This window comes from Acomys minous, assembly GCF_964271855.1.
Source record: "Acomys minous genome assembly, chromosome: 10".
NCBI classification, from domain to species: domain Eukaryota; kingdom Metazoa; phylum Chordata; class Mammalia; order Rodentia; family Muridae; genus Acomys; species Acomys minous.
The window spans coordinates 4,392,080-4,418,945 of record NC_140491.1 but is presented as its reverse complement, the minus strand read 5'-3'; the positions used below and the strand labels follow the sequence as shown (position 1 = coordinate 4,418,945).

The window sequence follows — 26,866 nt, the reverse complement described above, 5'->3', positions numbered from 1 at the left end:
TCAGAAAATAGGTACTATCATAGTAAGAGAAGGTATTATGAAAACTAATAATGTTAGCTCTCACCCAACCACAGAACCAAGGCAGGTGGTCAGCAGGCGGCTCCGCTGGGCATATACACACACAGCATCCTTTGGGGAGTATGCCCAAGCCTGGGGTTTTAAAACTGCATTTCTGTTCATTAGGAAATTATAAATTACCCCGGCTATCTTAATCTGTACCCAAGCTCTATCTTTTCCCAGTCTTCTGTGTTATGATTTTACATGAGACAGTGATTTTACTTGAAAATTTCATAGCATCCTATAGAAAACCGAAGCATTGCTTTACAATTTAAAAGAGCTAGCAGAACCACCATAATAATTCATGTGGGGGATTGTATTCAGTGTATACATTACAGTAAGAGTGACATATGTATCGTCGACAGACATGAGTTTGGCAAAAACAACCCAGTTCAAGAAAGATAGGGAGACTCCCTGTCGTGCGCACGTGTGTGCGTGTGCGTGCGCGTGCGTGTGCGTGTGTGTGTGTGTGTCTGAGTACAGGAAAAACTGAGGTTGAAAGAAATCAGAGGAGGAAGCGAATTTAGAAGCAAGGAGAACCGAGGCCCTCAAGAATGGCCACGTGCTGGTGCTTTGAATAATGAAAGTGATAAACATTGTGCTCTTGTGTTCTCGGGAGGTGAAGCTGAGGCCACAGTGATGAGCAAATGACTGACAGTGAAGTTAAGGAAGTGTGAGAACTCCACCATGTCAACACACGATAAGTGCCTGTAAAACAGTAAAACACACACACACACACACACAGATCATGAATTCTCAGGAAAGCTTCTTACTCTTCCAGCCTCTGTTGTCCCTTTGCATTCTTCTAGCGGATGGACACACACACACACACACACACACACACACACACACACACCACACATACACACACACACACACACACACACACACACACACACACACACACACCACACAGAGTGCAGGATCTGTCCTTTGCAGTGTCCCTGTCTACCATGTACAAACATCACCACAGAAGCAATCAGCTCTAAAGAAAAGTATCCATTGCTGTTTGGGAAGAAGGGACTACAAAGCTCACCCAGACCCTCATGGACATCCGAAGCTCACCCAGACACTCGTGAGCACCTGAAGCTCATCTAGACACTCATGGGCACCCAAAGCTCACCCAGATTCTCATGGGTACCCAAAGCTCACCCAGACACTCATGGGCACCTGAAGCTCACCCAGACCCTCATGGGTACTGGAAACTCACCCAGACACTCATGGGCACCCGAAGCTCACCCACACACTCATGGGCACCCGAAGCTCACCCAGACACTCATGGGCACCCGAAGCTCACCCAGACACTCGTGAGCACCCGAAGCTCACCCAGACACTCATGGGTACCCAAAAGCTCACCCAGACACTCATGGGCACCAAAGCTCACCCAGATTCTCATGGGTACCCGAAGCTCACCCAGACACTCATGGGCACCCGAAGCTCACCCAGACACTCATGGGCACCCAAAGCTCACCCAGACACTCATGGGCACCCGAAGCTCACCCAGACACTCATGGGCACCCAAAGCTCACCCAGACACTCATGGGCACCCGAAGCTCACCCAGACACTCATGGGCACCCGAAGCTCACCCAGACACTCATGGGCACCCGAAGCTCACCCAGACCCTCATGGGCACCCGAAGCTCACCCAGACACTCACGGGCACCCAAAGCTCACCCAGACACTCACTCATGGGCACCCGAAGCTCACCCAGACACTCATGGGCACCCAAAGCTCACCTAGACACTCATGGGTACCCAAAAGCTCACCCAGACACTCATGGGTACCCGAAGCTCACCCAGACACTCATGGGCACCTGAAGCTCACCCAGACACTCACTCATGGGCACCCGAAGCTCACCCAGACACTCATGGGCACCCAAAGCTCACCCAGACACTCATGGGTATCCAAAAGCTCACCCAGACACTCATGGGTACCCGAAGTTCACCCAGACACTCATGGGCACCCAAAAGCTCACCCAGATACTCATGGGCACCCGAAGCTCACCCAGACACTCATGGGCACCCAAAAGCTCACCCAGATACTCATGGGCACCCGAAGCTCACCCAGACACTCATGGGCACCCGAAGCTCACCCAGACACTCACGGGCACCCGAAGCTCACCCAGACACTCACGGGTACTCAAAACTCACCCAGACCCTCATGGACACCCGAAGCTCACCCAGACACTCATGGGCACCCGAAGCTCACCCAGACACTCGTGGGTACCTGAACTTCTTAGCATCAATTTATCCTCTATCCCCTCTCTGAAACTAGGTTCTTGGAAAATAAGATATGTTATATTTGCCATATCAACTAAGCCATCTGCCTAACCAACATATGGATCTCAAAGGCAAAAGGTGGCCTTTCTCCAAAAACACTGAGGACACGCTCAAATGTAAACCTAGTTGTAAAGTTCTGAGTTGGAGCCAAGCTCTGTAATTTAGTTGGTAAAAATGAAATGCCAGACAGGAACAAATCTATATCTAAATGGCTGAAAATGTTATAAATAAGTTATTTGTTTGTTTCTGAAGTCTCTAGACTAGAGTTGACTAGAGTGACAGGGTCAGGGAGTGTCTTCCTAGTGTCTTAACACAAAATATGAGAGAACGCTTGTTTGAGTAGGAATACCCAAGAGAGAACCGCGGCATCGGAGTGAAAGGCATCCTCTCATGCATTATGTGGTCTTGGCAAACATTTAGAAAAACCTAAGCTTACTACTTGAAATCTCTGTCAAACTTAACTTCCTGTCATAAATGTCCTCCTCTCCCTCGTACACACTGACCACTGCCTCAGTTCAGGAAGGCAAATCGAATTCCACTCTGGTCTAATGACAACAGATGGCTCTCCTATTAAGTAATTTGAGTTATCTGACAACGAACAGCATCCTGTTCAAACATATTTGTTATCTCTGATCATCTGCCAAACCAAGAATACCACTGCTCAAACTAGGCGGAGGTTAAATAGGAAGATGCCAGCCACGCATAGAACTACTTCTAGCATCAACCTTATTTCTGGGATCCAGGATTTCCAAGGATTCTGATGACTAACCTGGTTTCTGTAGCTGAGTCCATATGTTTCATTTGATAGTGGGCCCTTAATACAGTGTATACTGAGTGGGCAAGCCTTCCCTCACACGTGTTTCATCTTCATTTCCAGACAGGGAGATAATCCTGTAAGGCCAGGCAGAAGGCAAAGAGGCACACGGAGAACCCACAAAGAACGTTCTTTCACGAAAGAATATATTGGTAAGTGGGTGTGTAAGAAATCAGCATCCCTCAGGCACAAGGCGAGCTGACTTAAAATTGCACTGCCATGACAACAGAAGACCATTCACCGGTCACCGGTCACCAGAGCCCTCTGCCCGTGATACGCCATGCACTAAAAAAGATATTTGCATAATTGTACTTCAAAAGCTCCCACTGAGTGTTCTAAAGCGACACAACAACAAACGCAAGGGCAGAAAAACCAGGACCCAAAACATCAGCTGTCTCCCTTTCATCCGTGTGGCTGCCTCTTCGTGTGTAAACCCCTGGAGCAGCTTCGTGTCCCTCTCCTGCAATCCTTCCGTCTTCCATTCCGATCCTACACGGCCCATAAACCTCAGCTGCAGCGACTGAGAACTCACAAGGGAAGCTGGAATCTCCTTTGCCTGGCATCTAAGGTCCTCGTAAAATACGATCCTAGCCTATCTTGTAAATCATGTGTCTGCTTCCCTCTGGGATGAATCTCCTTTGGATACCTGACACTCTAATAATAGCTCAGTCCAGCAACCCAGCCGTCCCTTTCCTTCCCTGGGCGTCTTCTCTTCCCTTTCCTACTCAACCCACAGACAAAATGCTATCCCTGGATCTCTTTATTCGTCCACAGCCCACCCACAATTCAGGAGGATTTTTAGAGGGTTCAGGATTTTCTCCGTTTTGGGGTTTACAGCACTGGACAAGGGAAACACTATTTGCCACAAAAATCTAATGAGTCATTGAGAACACATAGGCCAGTCCTTCATCTTCTACCCAGATCTTTAATATTGTACTTATGCATGCTTTTCTCACATCTGTGCGTCTTAACAAGCAGGCTGCAAGCCCTTCAAAGCTAAAGTTCTCATTTGATCTTCTCTTATATCGCCAAGTAATTAATATTTCAGTAGATACCCTAAATATTTCAGGATAATAAATACACCCTCCTCCAATGTGTACAAATCCTATCAGATGACACCTTCAGTAGGAAGCCGTAAGAAAGAAGGGGTACATTCCCAGAGGGCAGTGGGTCTCAACATTCCTAAAGCTGTGACCTTTTAACACAGTCCCCCAGGTCATGGTGACCCCGAAACCATATAATTATCTCATTGCTACTTCGAAACTGTAATTTGGATACTATTATGAATTGTAATGTATATATTGGATTTGCAGGTGATCTGATATACAACCCTAGATAGGGCGTCCCCACAGGAACAGCAGTAAATACTGGGTTTAATGACTAGGTGAGGCTGGAAGACACCTGGTTCCCTTCTCCCTGGGAGCGAGCTCAGGGATAGTGTAAGATGCCCGGTATTAAGTTCAAGGTTCTTTTTAAAAACAGGAGAGACATGGTCTTCTTTGCCTATGTTAAAGGTCATTTTGGTTTGGTCCACACCAAAAAGAAGAAGAAAAAAAGAAAAGGAAAAGGGCTGTATGAAAACACCATGCCCGTTCAGCAGCTGGCCTGGTTTTAATCTCATGCTTTATTTCAGTGGCTAACTTCATCTGCCTGCAGGAAATAACTCAGATAATTTTAGATTACTTGAACAGCCAACACTGTTCACAAATAAGGTAAAGGAATCTTATAGTTTTTAACAGTAAAAAAAAGCCTATAGACTTTATTAACAGTACATTTAGTAATACATAGCTAGGAGGCACCTAGGTATGTTAAAATGGGGGTTTTTTCAAAAGCATCACTCTCAGGTGAGTTCAGGTGACGTGCTAATAACTGCTAATAAAGTAAGAAGGCGTCTGAGCTGGAACAGAAAGAATTTCAATACAATAGAGTATTCCCAACTGAGTCATATTCAAGTAAAGAGTTTGAGGGAGAAAAAAAAAAGTTTGAGGATACGACATCAAGCAAACTTGGTTCACACAAGGAAAAAACAAAGATATAAAGCTCCTACCTTGTGTCTGCTTCTTGTTCACAGCATTATCAGCTTTGTGTCGTTTCTAAAGTTCAAAACAAAACAAAAAAACTTCAGTGAAAAAGTGAGTGAGACCCATAAAGTAAAGTGGTGTCCCGAGTAAACAAAGATCTCCAGGTTTTTGTCTTTCTAAACTCACAGCTGTGGGTGTTGTCAGACCATCCCTACCTTTCTCACCCAGTACTCCTCCCTGGCAGCACAGGGCCACGGTCCCCAGAAAGTTCTTAGAAAACAGGTAGAATAACATTTTAATGGCACTAGAAAAAAAAATGAAGTGAAAATCGGATTTCATCTATTGCTTAAATAACTCACTTAGGAGATTGCCCAAGAGAATTATCTATAATAATTATCATTTATAGATTGGAGTATTTTCAACTTTTTGTGAAACTCATTATCTGATTAAGCTGAGTACGTCCTTCAAGTACATGTACCACTTTTAATACAGTCTCTTGCCTTCCCTGCTCCACGGTACCACCAAGTGCAAACAGATGCTAGTGGGAATAGAGTCTAGTCTTCACCCTCGCCGCTGCACCCACAAAGTCAAATAGTGAGCAGGCGGGGGATTTCTGTCTAAGTTGACACTGTTGAGTTTGAAGATTTTTAGAAGTGTAAGAAAAAGAAACTGAAAGCCAGAGGAAAAGTGAGAAGCCTGTGTCCAGGGGCCACTCCAGGGGCCACTCTCTCCTCAGTAGTTCAACTGGAGGTTTCCTGCAGCTTCTGTCTAAACTTACAGCACGGAGACAGACACACCTGACTCAGGTAATAAAGCAGAGAAGTGTTGAGTGTAACTACTCCCTCCCCCTTTTTTATTTCAAAGACCCTATCTTAGAAAGCCCAAGTTTGTATTTAGCTGTGAGAATTGAGAACAAATACACAAAGTGCCTAAGGTTTCTATTTGAGAAAAATAAGCTATTCAAGATGCTTAGTGAAAAAAACTTCCCAAGAGAAACGTGTGGAGCCAGCGCTGCCCTGAGCCACAGCTGTGTCTAAGACGCGTGGAGTAAGGATCCATCCATACCAAAACAGCATGGACTCATCCACAGGAAGATGACGTGGACTCATCCACATGGACAGAGACAGTGTGGGCTCAGCCAAAAAGACATAGCATAGACTCATCCACGGGAAGATAACGTGGACTCACCCACATGTGGACTCAATTCATCAGAGGCCCAGCCACCGACTGCCCACTACACAAACAGCATTGAAGCCTTCCTGTGAGGAACTGTGGAGCATGGTTCTTACATATCTACACGGCAAGTCTTTCTCAGGGAAAACTACTCACTAATAAATGTGTAATGGTGAAGAAATTTCATGGGAATATTATTGCCTCCAAAAGTAAAGTATAATTTGCCAGAAGATGATTTGAAATAAAAATTAAATCTTTTTATACTTCTATTATTAACAACAGGAAAATATAATTGTAAAGCTCCAAATATTATGTTGTTGTTTCTTTCTTAATAAGGTTTACAAAAAAATTGACAAGAATCCAAAATAAGTTTTGGTCCAAAAATTTTTTTTAAGTCCAATGTAAATTTAGATGTAAGAAGAGGTATAGCTGTGTTCCCCCACATTCATCTGTGAGAGACAATGGTTAGACTTCTAACTGATAGAGATAGAAGTTAATCAATGAAACATTTCATTTACACAAGAAATGAAACTATGGAACTGAAAGTGGCCTTGGATATTAGTTTCAGCCTACCAAAAATCCTTACACCAGAGCCTCTCTGTCTTCAACCTTCCCCGACCTAATAAACTAGGTCAGTGTGTCAAACAAATAAAGAAACCAAAACCCCCCAAACTCAAGTGTGTTAGAATGCAAAAGGGTCCAGCTTCCAACTTTCCAAGTATAATTTACATTTTTGTGACAACAATATCATTATTCCTTCTAAAGCTAAGAGTTCACAAAAATATAGCTATTATCTGATTTCAAATGTTACTGTCTTATAATCAAAACCCATTCAGTGTCACAGAGAGCTGATGAGAAGTTTACTGTTCTCTACTTTGGGTAGAAAGTTCCTCAATAAATGGTATCCTGTGAATAGGGTTAGGAATTTTGGGACACTTAAAAGCACAATGCTAATTTTTTTTTAAAGAAAAAAAATTAATTCTTCTGACAAGACTGAAAGTAACATGTTAAATTCTACTTATAAGAAAGGAAGCTGAGTCCTTGAGAGATGATGTAACTTGTCCAGGAAAGTGACAGACTCATACATTTTGTTCAGGAAACCCTTCTCTTCCCAGGCATCCTTTCCCGTGTGCACTTGGTCCCTTCTTCAGAGATGAGATTAAGCAAGGCTTAGTTCCTGCCCTTTCTTACTTCTTTCCGACAGCCTTTACTTAGCTCAACTCTTTTGCACCAACACTATCACTGGGGGCTGCCTGTAGTTCCCCCACCCCAGTGTCCTCTCTCCTCCTGCTCTCTCTGTCTCTGGATCAAAGGGGCCCTGAACTGTCCCCACCCTGTAGTCTGTCACACAGGCCAGATATGGAACCAAGAATCCACATACACTCGTTTTCACAAATCAGAAACTTAAAAGCCACCATGCACTTTCCTCTCCTTGTCACTTTACCTAGCACCCTCTTTCTCTGCTAATTAACTATTAACTAAGCATTCACTGTGGTCCCAGGCTCTGCTAATATTCCTGAAAGTACAGCAATGTACAAGAAGAACCCGAATGGCGTGTCCTCATGGAGTGGAATTCGAGTGCTGAGAGACAGAATGTTAAACAAATAAGTAGGGAATGAAGCGTGTTGGGGAGTGGCAAATCTTGCAAACTTGATTTTGAAATATGCACTGAATTCCTTTTTACAATTGTCACCATCTTGATACCACCAATTGGTCTAATATCTTCATTTTTCTTACTTGCTATTAGAATAGTCTACCTGGCTTGCTAAAAAAATCTGCTCTTTTTCCAACTTATGTTTTGTCCTCTGGTGAAAAGGGACTTTGAATGTTGCCAGTCTAGGTGACACTGTTCCCTAGCTAAGCCTGAGTCATGACTCTAAGGCTATCACATGCTTCATTGACTTCTAGAGCCCACCTGGCCACTGCTTTCCTGTCCGGCTCTCCCAATAGATGGCCAGCTCCGTTCAGACTTCTTTCACTCAGTAGCAGATGCCTGATATTTGGTACCTGTCTCCCACAGAGTGAAGAACTGTTCATTTTGCAATGAATGAAATCTACTAGGCTTAACAATTTTCTGAGAGAGATAGAGGAGGGAATGTTTTTATGGCTCTGAATACCAATTTATTTAAAGACAACTGTAATTCTGGTTCTTACTACAAGAATTGATGATAAAGGTTTTGTAAAGAAGTCTCCATCCATTCAGAGTTTTTCAGCTATGTATATATGTTATTTTTGTTTACACACAAAAAATAAACAAAAATAAGTCTTCAACCTCACATGTAGACAAGTCTTTGATTTTGTTCTAGAAATATAAAACCGATGCTAACATAGGATATATGTTTTCCTAGAGCATAAGTTGTGTTTTATTTCTGAGGTATAGGTGGAAATGACTAGGCTTCACAACCATCTAGACCCACACGGATGCGAAGAAAGCATCTCTTTATCATGCCATTAGCTCTAACACCTGCAACAGATGTTGTGCGGCACTGATGGCCCGCACACTTGAGAAGTGCCACATCTGTCCCCTCTGTGCTTCTCTGCTACAATGAGCCAACCCTACCATTCTGTCCAGCAGAGATTTAATTCCGTTTGCATCCCCAGCGGCTACAGGGGAAAGAGTGCTCTCTGCCTGTATCTAGCAGCCACAGTTTCTTTTAGTAAGTAGATAACAGGCATAGACATAAGGCCACTGGCACACTGAGTATGTTAACAGCACGACAAAGTTTAAACACATCCTAATCTTTATCATAAGTGATGGCAGGCATCTAAGCAGGTTCCTTGTGTTTCTGTTGAGTCTGGTTAGTTTCTTTCTAGTGATATCCAGTTATTGTATTATTCTCTATTTAAAATACTCCTTGAATGCAGTGCTACTTACTGTATGCTTGAAAGACAGCCTGCAGATGGTACAGCTAGAGAACTTACAGCTTTGCTGACAAACTCAGCCATGACTTAAAGAATGGAAGTGCGCGGACACACACTAAAGAAAGGGAATCCCTTCAGTTTTCGAGCTTGCAGGCTCAAGCAGGATGTCACCAGTCAGAGTGACCACAGTGTCTTAGGCACACCCACACAGAGTAGCCCCAGCAGCTACTGATGCTCAGGTCCACTGACTTCAGTTCTAGCAAGGCATGTGCTTCTATGGTGTCTCTCTCTCTCTCTCTCTCTCTCTCTCTCTCTCTCTCTCTCTCTCTCGTTCCCCCCCTCTCTCAATGATGAAGTAGCATTGCAGAAGTAATATTTCTATTTGTGAGGCTGTGCATCGATAAAGAGTTCCTAAGCCTCCCTTTCCCCAAACCTGACTCTTCTAAAGGCCAATGGGAGGCCATTTTAGACATGTAAACAAGTATTTTTAAAACAATAGGAAGCATCAAAAGGCCACAATATAAAACATGTTATTGGCTTCCTCAAATAAGACAGTTAAAATAGAGGATGGAGAAGGCCTAAAGTTATTTGGGGGAGTTTATTTTACGGGGGAGCGGGGAGGGGGGGAACTGACTTCCTCTTTCTACCACAAAGTACTAAAAATAGCAAATTATTGTTACTTCCTTTCTTTTTTTTCTGTTCATGTAGTTTCTTCTTTTCCTTTTTGAATAATTAAATTTTTAAAATTATAGTTTATCCACAACACATCCCGATTGTTATCCCCTCGCTCTTATCTTCCTGCTCCCTCCCCCCTTCCCTCCCTCCCACCTTATCCCCCTAGAGGGGGAGGGGGGAAGGTGTCTCCTTCCCCACCAGCTGACCACAGCCTATCAGGTCTCATCCAGATCGCCTGCATCCCCTTCCTCTGTACTTCCCCTCAGTAAGATGAGATAAATGAAGAGGAAACTCAGAATCCTAAAATAGAATGAGCCGTCTAATAAAGGAGAAAGCACAATATTTAGCTTTAAGAACAGAAAGTACAAATAAAACCTCATTTATATTTAATTTGGAGATTATTTCAATTAACTGGAAACAATGTTCAAATGCAATTTTCTCTTCACGCAAATTACTATATTTAAAATAATTTCTTTTATTAATAAATGATAAACCTAAGATAACACTGCATCAAGGTTTCCTCAAAATTAATCTGTTAGAAATTGACTTCCAGAAAAGAAAAGCAATTCTATTCATTTTAAGTTGAATAGGCATTTTAGAGAGTCTGTACTGTAAACTAAATACCTTAAGAAAATAATATTTTAATATACACTTGAGCCAATATTTATGAAAAGTTAAATACTTACAATGTCTTCTATTATCTCTTTGATAGCTGCCACAGCTAAAATAAATAAGAGAGGAACCAGGGTTGTATAGCGACCTGTTGGTGACACATCAGGTATTTGCTGAATAAGAAAAAAGATAAAGTAACTCCAGTGAGAACCAGACATTTAAAAAAAAAAAAAGCCAACAAAACAAAACCAAAAACAACCAAACAACCTAAAAGAACAACATCTCAGAGTCTTCTAAACGTTTCCGCGCTGATTTTACTAGTGCTGGGGGAAGTATACGGAGAGTAAACTAGTTGATAAACACACAGTACATCGAGCTAACACAGTGTAGGATTAAGACAAAGTAGCGCATAGCAAACCATCTCACCATCAAAACAATGACTTAGAAATGCATACATATCTGTAGAAATGCCCACACGCTCTAATAAAAATAAGTCAGATTATGAAATAGTGTTTATTTTGTTATTTAGATCCGAAAATAAGGAAGGCTAGAGGGACACACCCCAGTTTTAAGAACAGTTATCTCTGGTGCTAGAATAGTTAACTTTTCTTTAAGTTTTGCTGCGTTTTTCAACTTCTCTTGCCAACAGTGAGCATTCATATTTTTTAATACATTTTCCCTTTAAAACACTTATAACAACTAACTTAAGTGGTCATTTTGTAAGTGATAATTTTACGCTAAGCCACTCAGTATTGCTACTTCCACTGAGGTAAAACTAAACGGACAATTTAGGTCTCTCCTCCATTAACACCTGAAACGAACCCTTCTTGCCACAGCATTTATAGAACATATCAAATATTTGGGTAAGCGTGGCGCCAAAGGCTTGGGGGCGGGCGGAGGAGGCCTGACACTGTGCGCATGCGCTGCTGCAGCCGCTGCCTCCATTGCTGCAGCAGCAGGGAAAATGCAGTAAGGCTAGCTAATCTCTCTGCCTTCCTATAAGCCTCAGGGGGTTGGCGGAGGATTTAACAAAGCAGTTTCCTACTTCCTGCACACTTGGCTTTGGACAGAGGTTGGAGGAGGGATGGATGGAACTTTACCTGGAGCAGGGCAATAAAGAGAAAGAACGAATTAGCTGCTCTTCTGAACTGAGAATAGAGGAATCTTGGGAGGAATGTGATCACGTTGTATTTTGCAGTGCTAGAAAGCAAAAATAAAAAAGACACGTAAAGCTTAGTTCGTCCAACAATTAGCACAGATGTTTTCAAAGTTCTGTTCCCGCCGCACCGCAGGAGTAACCGGATGACAGCATTTGTTCACAGTTTCAAATTCGGAAACCATAGTGAGGGATCATTAACGCAAGTGAAAAAGAGAGGAAGGAGCTGCCGAAGTAGACAGCCAAGACTGAACTGTACAGGCTGGGTGGCCTCTGCAGTACCGTCTGTCCTCCTTGGCCAGCTACCATGCTGAGCCGGTGCTAGGAGTAGCCTGCAAAGAACAGCAACTGTTGATAAGCTAGTGCGCTAACACATCAACAGAAAAACATCAGCCTCTGAGCCAGGCCAGACCGTGTAACAGCCTCCCAGACAAGCGGGCCGACCGCGTTTGCTGCTGTGCTACAGATTTGTTATGTTCTCACTACACCCTCTCTATGGCCGTGAACATGGTGAGGAATCCACACTGTCCTGAATCAGTGAGACATGTACAATGCCTTACATCTAGGCTCTCCTTTTGCTAATAGATAGAGGCGGGGATTCAAGATGTACACCACACTCTTCTACAAAGAGACGACTAGCGGACCTGCACTTCAAATCTGGTGAATCTGCCCCCAGGGGAAACACCAGGCTAGCACTTGGGGGGTTCGTGCGGTCCAAGGTTACTCAGAACCTAGTGCTTACGTAGAATCTTGTCATGACTGTTGGAATGAAAAGCCTAAGAGTTATAGTAAGGAAGAAAGCATTCTCAAGGCAGGCTGCATCGTAACACTGTGTTACAACTATCAAAACCCACACTTTAAGGCCCTAGCTAAAACAAACAAACCCAACCCCCCAAAAACTTCTTGGTGTGGAGTTTGTTGTTCCCAAGATGTTAAAACTTGGCATACAGAAGTAATACGCCGCTCCATTAATAGGGTTAGAGAGATGACAACTTTCCAGGGGCAGCTTTGACTATTCAAAGTTTCTGGCGTGTAGCTGCTTTTCCCTTCCGCTCCTTCCTACATCTGGGGGTCTTAATTTTTGCTTTTATCCTTTCCTTTTATTTTCGTTTGAGTTGCTGGTATCTGAACCCATAACTTTATAAACGCTAGACAAAAATCATTCCGCCGTAAGTCACACCATAGCCAGCGTTTCTCCTGTGGATAGACAACGGAGAAACAGCAGGTGCTCCTAACTGAGCGGAGAGCTCCTCGTAAGCACTTTCCCTCACGCAGTCCCTCCGTCCCCCATCCTCTCCGTCCCCCCATCCTCTCTCTGCCCCCTCTTCCTACCACCCCTTGAAACAGGGTCTCACTACTTGGCTGAGGTTGTCCTTGAACTCAGTCTGTAGACCAGGCTGGCTCTGAACTGAGGTAGATCCAGCTGTCTCTGCCTCTGGAGTGCTGGGAACCAAGGCTGTGAGGCACCATGCCTGGCGGGCACTCTCCTCCCTTTCCTCCCTCCCATCCTTCCTACCACCCGTTCCCCCCTCCCTCCTGCCTGCCTTCCCCAGCCCTTCCTACCTAACTTGGTTGTTGCAGAATTTTGTCAGCTGGGGCTGGTTGATGAATATGGTTCTCACTTCCTCCTGGTCAGCCAGCGAGGTCTTCTCTGAAACATCATCTGTCTTCTCATAACCTGAAAGAGACACTCTCCTTAGTGGACAAGAAGTGTTGCCTTTTATTGTCTGTATCCAGACCAGACCCACATTTCAAATCTATTCTACAATGTGGAAACCTGACAAGACGCACGTGCTTCCCCTTTACTGGGTGTTTCTTTTATAACAAACAGTAAAATCCACACAATATTTTTATTAAGGAAGCTATTTAATATTGATGTGAAAATGATCTCCCTCAGAAACAATAATATTTATTCATCCTTACTATATAAAAAAAAAGTCCCACTTAGTCGCTTCCATCTCACAAAAAGATATCCCAAAGTCAATGATTTTAGACTAGTTTATGTGATACTTTAAGTAAAACTCAAAAAAAAATCTGAAAAATATTTTTAAATATAAACATCATACTGAATGTTTTTGTTTTTGTTTCCCTTTTTTGGATGCAAATAAGAAATTTAAATATGAAGGTTTAGGTAGGCAACCTTCCCAATGGTCCAACGTCTACTACCTACACCTAGAAGCAAGATTTCTGACTTCATTCTCAACATCACCACAAGACTGTCAAGCCACCTCAGGGTCACTACAGCACTGCAATGGCTCCCACTGTGCTCCTTACCGAAAGCCTGCCAACACCTCAAAGTCAACACCTCAAAACCAGTCAATCAATCAATCAATTAATAAAAATGGAGCTTAGAAAACTGACAGCACAGGAAAAAGTTTAAATGGTTCCCTGTTATTTTTCTAGTGAAAACTGGGTGGCAGGACTGTTTATGAAGACCTTGTGATCCCCAGCACCACAAATACAATTAACCAAGCAAACAAACTGCATTGAATTAAGTTAAACCCTTCCTCATGTGCAGGGAGAAGATGACAATAACATTGTATCTGAAAACTCCATAGTCCTCAGTGCTGACTCTTCTCATGAGACCTGCTGACCTGTGGCCTTCTGAAGGGTCTTGCACTGCTAAAACCAGCAAAGGGGCTCTGGGTCAGCGGCCGTGTGGACTGACCCCCTCCCCCGCAGCACACTTACCATGGGATTTTCTGGCTCTCTGGTTGTGAATCAGTCTCCCCCAACCAGAACAGGAGCTGCCTGGAGTCATAGCTGGTGTGCCACTCATCTCCGCACAGGTCGGCAAACAGCCGGTACTCAACACTCAAAACTCAAAAACGCATGTTTGCTCAATAAGTACGCCCCAGATGACAAAGGAGCGGTTTGAAGCTTCTCCACCCGCTGATAAAGATACTAATGATAGCCAAGAGCTAGGGACAAATGGCCCAGATGAGCTTGCCTGTGGGACAGAGATAGGGCAGGGGCAGGAGACGCACCCACTGAGGTGCTACGAAGTGGAGTGAAAAGGACCACAGCAGGCAAGGGAGGGATGGAGCCCACATCCGCTGATGAAGCACTCAGGCCAGTTCAAAGAGGGCTCTGCATGCTGAGCTGGCAGCCTGGAGCTGAGTCTCTGCTTGGCAGGGAGCCACGAAGAGCCTTCCAGGATCAGAGGCACATTTTACCCTCCTAGTCCTGAAGGTCACAGCTCCGAGGTAGGCTCAGTCACACCCATTTTTTTTTTCCGCTTTAGAAATATCATTTTCAGCTACAGTCATCGTCTATTGCCACATCCTGTTTTAGCTACAACACAAGCTCCATCTCCTACGTCTGTCATTAACTGAATTTCACACAGCGATTGGAAGATGGATCATTTGGTGAAGTGCTTCGAGAGTGAGGTTCTGAGTTTAGGTCTTCAGAAATCAAATAAATGCAGAGCGGTCACAGCAAGGCCGTCTATAATCCCAGCCACACAGGAGGCAGAGACGGAAGATTCCAGAGGCCAGCAGACAAGCTACACAGGCTGAACTGTCAAGCTCTGAGGTTAAACGGGAGGACCCTGCCTCAATATATAAGAAGGCAGAGATTGAGGAAGACAAGCCTCATCAACCGGGGCAACGTGTTTAGATGGGACTTGACTTACTTTATACTTTATGCTGCACTGTTGAGAGCTTGGCCCTTGGGCAACTTTACCCAAGGAGTGATAGGTCAGTCTTCCTGAGAGAACTGGATTAAGATCTCAAATGTTACTAAGGCGAGTAGGATAGATACCACGTGTCCATCCTCTATCCTTGTTAATTTTCTATTCAAGAACTCCATAGTGCCCTCCTGGGTCAAAGCGACTGGAATTTACCCTCCCACCCCCTTTTATTTCTTACACAAGAATCTTGGCAATTAAAACAATCCTAACGGATTAGCAGAGATCCAAGGAAGGTTAGACAAGGAACTTCTCTAAAGGAGAGGCTCCATCTAGAGTGGTAGCATGTTCCCAAGGGTAGGACCTTTAAAAGGGCTGCATGGTTCTAGGTGTATAATGCCCAGCGGTTAGAGAAAAGGCTAAGGGGGATGCTGTATGTGCAGGTGGATTCATGGAGAAATCCAGGACCTCTGAGATGCACTGACCCACAGTTATAACGACACCCAAGGCAATGACTGAGCTCTGAGATGTACTGACCAAATCCAACGCCGTGCGAGGGATTTTTCACTGAGAGCAGGAACTGCTGGGAACCCCTCCCCTCCCTGTCAGCATTGCCATGGTCCCGGGGAGCTTGGCTATGATATGCAGAACCCACAGGGATCCGAAGCTATAACTCTCAAGATGTGTAAAGGCCAGAGATTGCATGTACCACGTTATGTGCTGTATCTGATCCCCCCTGACTGTTCTAGAAATGCGTAGACCTCAGAACCTCGGACATCCTCCGGATATTCTCGGGAAAGTATCTGAGGGAAAGACCTGGAAGTTTGCTAATGTGAAGGCCAAAATTTGTAACTATTATAATGGGACTGAAGTCTCAGCTCACCATAGAAATTGGCAGGTCTGGATATAGCAATAACCTATTAATCTTATCCTATCAAGAAAAGAACCAGAGCTCTTATTCGAACCACTTTGAGGGCAGCGGGTCATGATTTGGACCTCGCTCTTACACTGGGTAAGAGGTGAAAACACATTCTCCCCATGGCAGCTGTTCAATGTGTATGTACCGACAGCTGATCTGTGAGTGTCTGTCTGTGTTGTCTTGTTTTACGGCAGGACCTCATGTCATCTGGCCTGGAACTTGCTGTTCCTCAGGAATGACTTTGAGCTTCGGATCCTCCTGCCTCATCTCCTGGCCCCATGATCCCCAGTCTGTGCGGCCTTGCCCCGGGAAAAGTTTCCATCATCCATCACGAAGGCCACATAAGGAGCCGGGTGGGACTTGAACTCAGCTCTTAGTGTGTGAAGGCCATCCAAGAGGGAAATTCCCTCCATCCCCACCTTAGGGAAGTCAAAGCTGAGGTATGTGTGGAGTTGCCAGGTTCCTCCCCACAGAGTTCTATCTCTGTTTTAAGGAGAGAAACGATGTCCCTTAGGAGTGGCCTGGTAACCCAGGGGGCCCGTTTCACATTTTGGTGTTATGTTCATTTAAGCCATTCAAGGCCTTAGTGGTTCTTACTAGACCTGTCCAGACTCCCGTGGGCTCCCGAGAAGCCTGCCCCCACTGCAGGGAGCAGGGAGAGAGCCGCTGTCTTAGGGTCAGTTCTCATTTTCTTGTCCTGACCGGGTAGGCCCTCTCCAGCCGCCTTTGATTTGAAGCCACACTAATGGTGAGACTGGCTCGCTCGGGCCTCTGTATCACACTCTCCAGTAACCCTTGCCGTTCTTCCCACCGCAGAATTGCACAGAGGGCACACAACACTCATGCAGTCAATGGAAATCGACCCTAGAGCATCAATTTACTGTCTCTGGGACCTGGCTTCTCTACGATAGTACCAATAAGGTCTGGAGTGAATTCTGAAACCAGAATCTCATCCAGCATATATCTGGTAAAATGTCAGAGCAAACAATAAGACACATTAGGTGGTTACTGTCATTAGTATCTTAATTTACAAGACAAAACACCGTGTGGTCTGTCTCCTGAAATACTTGGTATAAGATGAGAGTTTGTGCCCTTTAAAGTACTTATAAGATGTTTGGTATTTGCTAAGTATAAAATGAAAGTGGTCAATAACGCTTGGAGGGTGGACGGGGCTAAATGAACTCAGATGTTGAGCCTCAGAGAAGGGGAGGCCGGTGCAGGGTCTCAGAGTAGTAACAGCTCCCCAGCAGTGCAACTGGGAGCTCTCCTGCTCCCCTGGGTCCACGGAAAGCTTCCTGACTATTCCACCAGATTCACAGGAGCCGTCGGTCATCTGATGAGATCACCAGTGAGCAAAGCCAGATCATCAATACGCTGAGAACAGATCTCTTTCTTAGAGGGAGATGCAAGGTCCCCAAACTTTTAAGATGTGTACATACAAAATTGTTGATAAATTTATGGTGTGAGACAGTGTCATGGGAGCTAGAGGGACTAGTGTCACAATGGCAGAAAAGCTGACTGAGCAAACACCCCAGAGAGCTTCCTGCTTCCTGTAAAGGCATCGATGTGTACGGCGATCCGTAGGAGTCCAGGCAGTGGTAAGGGGTGGAAGTGCATTTTAGTGGTGTCTGTGAATAGCCACCAAGCCATGGTTCCTATAGCATGGTTTCTAGACTAAGCAGAAACCTCACAGCTGAGCTGATTCTCCTAAGTTGGCCTCCCTGAAAAGTCAGGTGAGTCACTGTCCCTCGTGAGAACTGGAGCAACTCACTCACTGGTACCTGGATGAAACAGGACTCCAGTAACATTGGGTCCATGTAACCTAATGCACTTAATGCCGTGAAAGGTCAGATACATCCACGGAGCCAACCTCTTTGGTCTGTTGAAGACCCTGGCAACGGGACTACGGCACGAAGGTCGGTTGGTGACCACTTCTCCCTCCACAGAGCTGTCACCATGTAACTGTGCAACTCAGCCTGACCCTGACTGACCGCCCTCTCCAAATTCAAAGTGACATCTAATCTCTTGATGGAATTCAAGCCAAAGGTTTCATATGCTGAGGGGAGGAGGAGCGTGTGTGTGTGTGTGTGTGTGTGTGTGTGTGTATGTGTGTGTGTGTGTATGTGTGTATGTGTGTGTGTGTGTGTATGTGTGTGTGTATGTGTGTGTGTGTGTGTATGTGTGTGTGTGTGTGTGTGTGTGTGAGAGAGAGAGAGAGAGAGAGAGAGAGAGAGAGAGAGAGAGAGAGAGACAGAGACAGAGACAGAGACAGAGACAGAGAGACAGAGACAGAGAGGGGTTCGCTGTGGCTGTCAAGTACAGACATATACGTGAAGAGGACACCTCCAGCTGCACACCACACTTGCTAATGTTTTTACATGACGGATCTTTTGTTCTCAGAACTAACCTTGCTATCAATACAATCATTGCTGCCTCAAGTATCGTATTCATTCATTGCACACTCATGCATATGCACATGCACTTGTACACACACACGTGCACACACATGCACATGCATGCACACACGTGTGCACACACACGTGCATACACACACGCACACTCAAGCATGTGCACACCCACACCCTATACTGAACAGTGAGTGTTCTGGGTTGTAAAAAGGATTTAATTCTGCACCTGTCATTTCTGTCTTTGCCCACCAGTGTAACAGACACACAGTGCTACAGATGTGCACTTCTACGCCATATATTTAGTTTCCTGAACCATTCAGTCATTCATTTCCAGGTCCTAGGTGCTCAGCTAGACACGTGACAATGACTGATATGATTAGTTTATTAAAAAAAAAATCAAGTCAAAATAGAAACCCTTATTGTTGGGGATGTCATACAGATATACAATGAAATCTGTTCATATCGACCTCTTACTTCCCCTCTGTACTCCGTCCATGTTTCCCCTCCGTCTGCACTCTGACCCTCACACTACACTACAGGCAATCAGTGCAGTCCACATCAGTGTTGAGCCATCCACCAGGGCGTGAACATCTTCAAAACAAACTGCTCCATCCTTCCTCCTCAGCAAGGGGTGGGGCCCGGAGAGCACTTCCTCATCCACACTGTGATCCATTAAATGAAAATTCTGCAGAGCAAACTGGCAAGCAGTGGCCCTCCTTTCCTGAAGCACAGAGTGGCTACATTTGACATTGCTCTTGCCAAGGTCCGTGACTCCTTAAAGCCACCAGGATCAACAGTCATCCAGAATCAATGATTCTGGTATAGCTGTCACTGAAATGGACGGTGTGGCACCTCAGATTTTAAATGTCTCCCACAGGCCTGCTGTCAAAGGCTTGGTTGTCATCTTCTGACAATACTAGGAGGTTGTTACAACTTTTAGGAGGGAGGACCAAGTGGGACGGGTAAGTGATTAAGAACATACCTCGAAAGGGACATTGCAACCTGGCTTGCTCTTGTACTTTCCCTTTCACTCCCCCCCTGCCCCCTCCCCTCTGCCCCCTCCCCCCTGCCCCCTCCCCCCTCCTCTCTCCTCTCTCCTCCTTCCTGACTTTTCTCTCCCAGCCCCCTTCCCCTCCCAGCCTTCTCCTTCCCCCTTTCCCTCCCTCCCTCCCTCCTCTTTTTTTCTCTTCTCTTCACTCTGTACCTGTTATGAGCTATGGATTCCTGACAGCATTTCCTTACAAATCTACCAGCATTTCTTTGACCATGAGCTCTGTGCTGTGATGACTTGCTTCGCCCTGGGGCTGAGGTGGCGGGCCTCAGCAAGCCTGGTCTGGCGACATGAAGCACGCACGAGCCCACACACCTCTAGTCCTTATAAGGTCGATACCTCAGGTATTTTGCTCCAGCAACAGAAAGCTGACTAACATACATTTTACGTTTTTAAATGATAATGAAGTATAGAGATTCAGTAATTTGGAATTCTAGCTATATTGAAGATGTAAAGTTAGTAATTCCCTACTGGATTTGTATTCAACCTCATCGGAAATTCTGTTTCCTGAATAATATCATTTCAGCTCATGATAAAAATTACTTAGAAAGCCCTAAGCACACATGGAATCACAGGTTTATCAGACAAACGTCTCCATTTTTAGCTATAATACGATCCAAGGATGCGTACAGAGTTCGGAAGAACCTACAGTCTCAGCAGAGGGAACTAAATAGTCACCCAGGACTCACCTTCAGCTAAGCACCACTCGGCATTTGCACACAAGGATATAAATGCAGCGTGCTGAAGGCACTCATCCCACTCTTCAGCAATTACTTCTGCTATCAACAGACGTGGGCTGGCCGTGGGGCGGCTTGTTAGCTACCCCTCCATAGTGAGCGCATGTGCCCCTTTCTCAGCAGTGCCAGTCGCTAACCCTGTGCACAGGCAGTGGGGCCAGTTCTGGCTCCTCTACCAAGAGCACACAAGGCCTCCCTGGGTACGTCTTATTCTTGTTAAACAAGGAAGCGGTGCTGACATGCTTATGCTCTCCTCTAGTCCTAAAGCACGCAGAACTTACTATCTTCTGCGCATGCGTACAGAGCCAACAGCTTGTATATTTATAAGGACAAGGAAATGAAAGAATGAGCATTTGTGGAAATGGTTTGGTGTTTTTTTTTTTTTTCAAAACCAGTTGGCCTAACCTGTAATCAGCACCCAGCCAGAAATCAAATGCTGCTTTGTGGCTGTAGCCAAATCTCTGTTTGAAGAGATAGGCGGTAACCGGTAGCTCTTGCCAGTGGCAGCCCTGGTATCTTCTGAGCATTTACTGTCCAGTTAACCAAGCAGGAGGGCCTTACCCTTCCTTGTTCCTCAGTCCAGACCCAGCATGTGTTCTCAGGCCACAAAGCATCATGCAACCGAGGATGCAGAGGCTCAGACGCTATCTCCAGGAAAGGGTTAGTGTCCTCCGACCCAATCAGCAAGCTTTGTCCCATCACTCGCCCAGTCAGCAGAGTTAACGTCTACGGGAAGGCACTTTAAGCACCGGTACAGAAGCATTAGAGGGTAAGAGTCTCTCTCTGGGGTTTATTCTCTAGAGTGGAGCTACACACTCACAGGCCGCTCCAAGGGAGGCGGAGGAAATGGCTAGGAGTTAGTGAAAGCCCATTAGAGTTCCCTATTGCCACTGTGGTTACAGCCTTTGCAGACACCAGCGCTCTGCCCAGGGTGGGTGGCCTCCACACCAAGTGGCCAGAGGAGGCTGTTAAGAGAGGCCAAGCTGAGACCTCAGTGATAGTAAGAAAAGATAAGAGGGGACAGTGACTCAATCAATGAGCGGAGGGGCAGGACAAGTGGACAGGGGGACCTGAGGTACCGAACAGGAGAGTCCTGAACCTGGATCAAGACGAGAGGGGGGCCAGGCCTAGAGAAGCAATGGGGGGAGGGAGCAGGCCCAGAGAAGCAATGGGGGGGGAGCAGGCCCAGAGAAGCAATGGGGGGGGGGGCGGGCCCAGAGAAGCAATGAGCAACTTGAGTTCATGTCCTCAACCCAGCAGGGATCCACTGTAAGGCTCCAGACTAGAGTTGTTGGGAGGTCATGTGATAATGCAGATGGAAGGAAGTGGGGAGTCTGGGTTCAGCTTGTGACAACTGATGGAAGAAGAATATAGAAAAAACAGCCCTTGTAGCCCACGTCTCTCATCATCTTTGTGACATTGTGCAGTGTCAGACACACCTGTCACCTAACACTATACTGATGTAGGATTTAAAAAATAAACATCGTATCTATAATCTTTTTTTGATTATACTTTAAACCTAAAGAACTCTGGGTATGCCAAGTTAATAAGTTGCTAAGCCGCAGCTTCCCTTTCTTACGAGGTTTCGTGTAGTTTCGTGAGATGAGGCAGCTGTGACACTGTTGGAGCGGGGCCTGATCCCTCATGTGCAGGTAAATATCCTAGCCACTCTTATCTGTTATGAAGTCAGGAAGGCGGGTTCTGGGAGGGGGAGCGCTGGAGTCCGATCTCTGTTCATAATCTGCCAGGGGCATTTCTAGACAACACGGAACAAAGCAGTTTATTGTCTGGGCCTTGTTTCTGCAGCCATAAACAACTCTTTGATGTGAGGACAACTTCAGGTTAGCATTGTAGACTGATACTGGCTGCTCGACCTGTTCCTGCATCCTAACCTCCCTGGAGATTATGAAAGGCAAGTTTAAAATATTTGATATGGTGGCGAGGGGGAAGGGTGGGTGACACAAGTAGAAAAGATAATAGTTAATCAGGGTTATGTGCAGTGTGAACCCACACTGGCATCAAAATAAAGAATTTTCTCATGCAATTCCGTAAGTTGATACTGAATAAGTAAGTCTTCCTCCAAACTGCCATCTGCATGTAGGGGTCACACAACCGAAGTGCAGGGGAGAGCGGGAGGTGGGAGGAGGGTACAAGATACACAAGTTTCCTGTTGCCTCGTAACATAGTTAGAGCCACTACGATAATGCAGATTGTGAATTAGAAGGAAGCCGCAATGGACTCAAGGTGCCTACTGTATTATCTCCTAAACATACTGAGCAGAGTCCAGTGACCTTTTACTCAGTGCTTTCAGCATTGGTCCTGAACACCATATTGCTTGTTCAAGATTTCTGACCTGGAGTGGAGTCGGTAAATAAACAATCATGCTTGCAACAGCCAGAAGCTCATAATAGAATATGAGCTGGAAAACCAGCTGGTGACTTTAGCTGTCAACCGTACAGGGACAATTAAAGTGGGTGCTACTTATGAGGAAATAGGAACACTGCCCACTGTCAAAGGCCACACGCTCGTGCACGCGTGCGCACACACACGTATCCTTTTCTTTTCTCTCCTGCTCTGGCTTTTGTTTCATAGCAATCTGTGGAGGACTGTTTAGATGTTTTCACTCTTATAAACACAAAGGCAGTTACTGCAGCTGTAAAGGAGACTTGAGTCCCTGCATTCTTCATTATCCGAGTGGAAGGGACATTTCAGCTGTTCAGTCGGGAGCACAGTAGCTAGTCGGAGACGGAGGACAGAAGGCAGCCATTAATTCTGGAACCGCGAGCTGGGCACTTGGCAGCTTGGGTCTTCACACTATACTTTGAGGCAATGTCCTGAAAAATGAAGCGCAAGTGCAGAGACTAAACAGAGACTCTTGAGTGGGTACATCTCAGACCATGACTGTGGAGCTGGGGAGAGAACACTTCAACTGCCTCGATCCATCGTCACTGACTTGAGCACAGCTTAGGCTCTGCCCTGCGGACATCGGCTGCTGCCTCCAGTCCAGTGCCCGCTCCTTGTGGAAAAGCCTCCCACTTTCCTTTAGAAAAGCTACCCACAGAGGTATGGGGGCACCACTTCAGTCACCTTCCTGCGCCCCATTTAACTTAGTACCATTTAGACCTAAGGAATGTTGGGTGCAGTACATACAGCTGACTCTGTGGTACCCAGAAGTGATGGTTTACTACACGAACTGTGTGTATGTGACCTGTCTGTCTGTAAAGCTTTTCTTCAGCATCAGGGAACAACTCCACCTGCTTCTGCCCATGGAACAAAAGTGCTCACTCTGCCCATTCCTGTGCCTGGCCAAGCTTCCTCTGGATGCGGAATCCCATTCCTTGGCTTGCTGTCATGAGAGGCATTTCTGCCTGGACTCACAGCGCATCTGCTCTTGTCAAGAGATGATTAAGCCTCAGGAACCACCCATAACAGGCTCTACTCGCTGGGTCAGATCATCTGCTTGCTCTAATTTCTTTATCCAGCACACTCTGGAACCCTGGAGGATGCCACCCGAAAGGACGTGCACAACAGCTAAGGAGCTTTCCTGTGCCCTGCCTCCCCTCACTGCCTTCTTGTTCAAGCAGCTGTGACCACAACCCTTTAAACCTTCGCAAAGAAAAAGTTGTAACAAAGAGACATCTAACCCCCATGATATAAAACTTAAAATAGACATTTTATAGTACAAATAAGGCTTAATTTTTAAAAGAATTCTTCTAAAAATGATACCAAAAAAAGGAGCATTACTTCTCTTATGGTCAGAGAGCCAGTGAGCACCTGACTCAATACATGACTAGGAAACCAATGAAGTCCGCCGTATCTCTAAAGCACTGACGTTAGTGGATGATTCGCTCATTCACGCGCTCAGTCACTCACCCATCCATCCATTCAACAACTGGGCTCATCTCTCCCTTGAATTCTAATTCTCACACAGTTTTTCCCATTAAGAGCCTCCCTGGCCTTCGTAGCCCGGAGACATTTCACTTCCATATCAGAACACATCCTTTATCATTCTTTGATGCATCACACAGAGAAATTCACATATGAGGAATATGCCTCGTATATAAAAGACTGGTATATCTATGACATACTTACTAAGAAATGCGCACACATGCACGCACACACACATTATGTATATTACAAGTGAGAATAACAGCTTCATAGACGTGCCTAACTTAGGCAGCAATGCTACACTAACGTAAGTGTAAATTGGGTATATTTTCTAATATAGGAAGATACCATAAAATACTCTATAAGAAGTCTTGTATGCACACTGAGTTTTTACTGAATTTCCTGCTTTTGATATCAGGCATCCAGAAATGCCTAGGCGTTTGTAATCTTGGCCCTATCCTGAGAGCCACTAATACACGTTCCTATCGGGACTTGCATTCACCATGCACAGTAAATAGTAGTTTTCTTTAATGGCCTCTGTAAGAACAAGTTTAAAAATAGAAAAGTCTGTGAACACATTAGTACCACTTTTCTACAGCAGGAAGAACACAGTGGCCAAACGCTTCCTGAAGTCACGCTGAGCTGCGGCAAGCTCTAAAGTAGTACTACAAGTCCTGAGTGGAAAATACTGAGAAAGAAACTTGTGATGTTCAGAAAACAACAACAGAAAGAAAGAAAGAAAGAAAGAAAGAAAGAAAGAAAGAAAGAAAAACATCTATAAGCAGAATTCCATGAAGATGTATGGCGTGCCTTGTGTTGAGCCTCACACAGAGTTAAGTCCTCAATCTGTGGCAGTCATATTTGGGTATCATCCTTGAAAAAGAATCACTTTGGGCAGGTTGGGTTACTAGGAAGTGGCAATAAAGCATTTACTAAAGCTAACTTCATGCTCAACTGGAAAAGTAGAAAACACAATGAAAGATGGAGGGGGGATTTATTGACATCTCCTCGGAAACACCCCACGGGCCCCTTGGTCTGAGAGAAGAGAGAAGGACACAACACGCTACCAAGCAGACTGACTAGCACCAAGCAGGTTCCACCCCGGGACATCCACCAGACATCTCCTGGAGGGCGCAGTCAGCGGAAAGCTCTGGCAGCCTGCCCAAGCCCCAGGCCCCACTCTAAGGTCTTGGAAACAAGAGGCTGGGTGGGCTGTGCGGGGAGTGCACTGTGACACAGAAAAGGGGTAATGCAGCCAGGACACTCTAAAAGACATGAAGGACCGGGGCTCTGACAATCAGCTCAGACATGTCTCCCCCACTTCAGGCCACATTCAACGTTATCACCAAGACCCCCAAAAAGGAGATTTGTGATTGGCTAAGACCACATGCTGACTAACAGTGAGGCTCTCTGAAGAGAGAAGAAAACGAAGGAGCATTCAGACTCCACTGACACTGGGCAGAAAACCCTAGAATGAGTTACAGGGCTAATGGCAGGGCGTGGCCTATATGTTCCCGGTCGGAATGCGTGCACAGGCACCCACGAATAGAGCAAATGTGTTTTTAAAGATGTGAAGGGGCTGCCAGAATGTTTTCCCCTCTTATCTGGGATGCAAGAAAGTGAAGAGACGAGCTTGTTGCCCAAAATAGTTGTGGGAAGTTAACAGAGATCACAAAAGCAGAACTTGACAACTGCTTCACCTCATTGTCTATGAAGCCGCAGCAGCAAAAGCCAGACAGGGCAGCAGACACAGTCAGGACTAAAACAAAGGGGAAGCACAGGCTTTGGTTTATTATTTAAGGTAGAACCTATAGTAATTTATATCTTATAGCTCTCTCTCTCTCTCTCTCTCTCTCACACACACACACACACACACATGTACACATGCACACATGCGCGTACACACGCACACATATGCATACACACACAGCACACACACATGCACACCCACATACACACACACACTCATGCACACATACATGCACATATGCGCACACTCACACTTGAGTTATGAGAGCCTCCATGATGGTTAAGTGAAGTGTCATAGTATAGAGCCATGGAGCACAACAGAGGATTCAGAAATGAAAAACAAAACAAAACAAAAAAAACCCCACAACAACAACAAAAATCAAAACCAAACCCCCCCCCCAAAAAAGCAAACCAACAAGTCAATCAAAAACCCACTGGCCCCATTCTAAAGAGCCAAATGTCATACATTACAATGCACTGCTTATAAAATCCACATATGTGCTTTCTAAGCTCCCAGATCTAAGCTCATGGGCTGTAAAGGACTTATAGAAATGGTTTGAACATAATTAATTTGGAAGTTAAAAAGAACATCCTCTATTCACACTGGGAGTTCAGGTAGGGCTGAGTAGGATTTAATTACTTTGAAGGAGCTATTTCAATATATACAGAAACACAGCACATATTAAAAGATGTGTCATTTAAAAGGTGTTCTTTGTATCACCCAAGCCTGAACAATACTGCTATCGTCCCATCATTTAGAGGCCAGTGCCAGTCAAACACCTAATGCAAAGAAATAATTGAGAGGATCATTTAGTGAGCAGAAAGCCATAAACTCCC

General features: G+C 45.2%; 1 protein-coding gene across 4 annotated transcripts in view; it reads right to left on the bottom strand.

The window, feature by feature from the left end:
• Window positions 1-26,866, bottom strand: part of ATP8A1 (ATPase phospholipid transporting 8A1) — a 225,650-nt gene that overhangs the window by 177,702 nt on the left and 21,082 nt on the right. For 3 of the 4 annotated variants that reach the window (XM_084797285.1, XM_084797286.1, XM_084797287.1), the window contains 4 exons: window positions 13,213-13,327; window positions 11,594-11,693; window positions 10,568-10,666; window positions 5,198-5,243 (listed from right to left, as the gene is read on the bottom strand). In XM_084797285.1, coding sequence (XP_084653411.1) covers window positions 5,198-5,243; window positions 10,568-10,666; window positions 11,594-11,693; window positions 13,213-13,327 — 360 coding nt within the window. Of the gene's footprint in view, window positions 1-5,197; window positions 5,244-10,567; window positions 10,667-11,593; window positions 11,694-13,212; window positions 13,328-26,866 lie in introns of those variants that run through there. The other variant, XM_084797288.1, reaches the window with a different exon arrangement.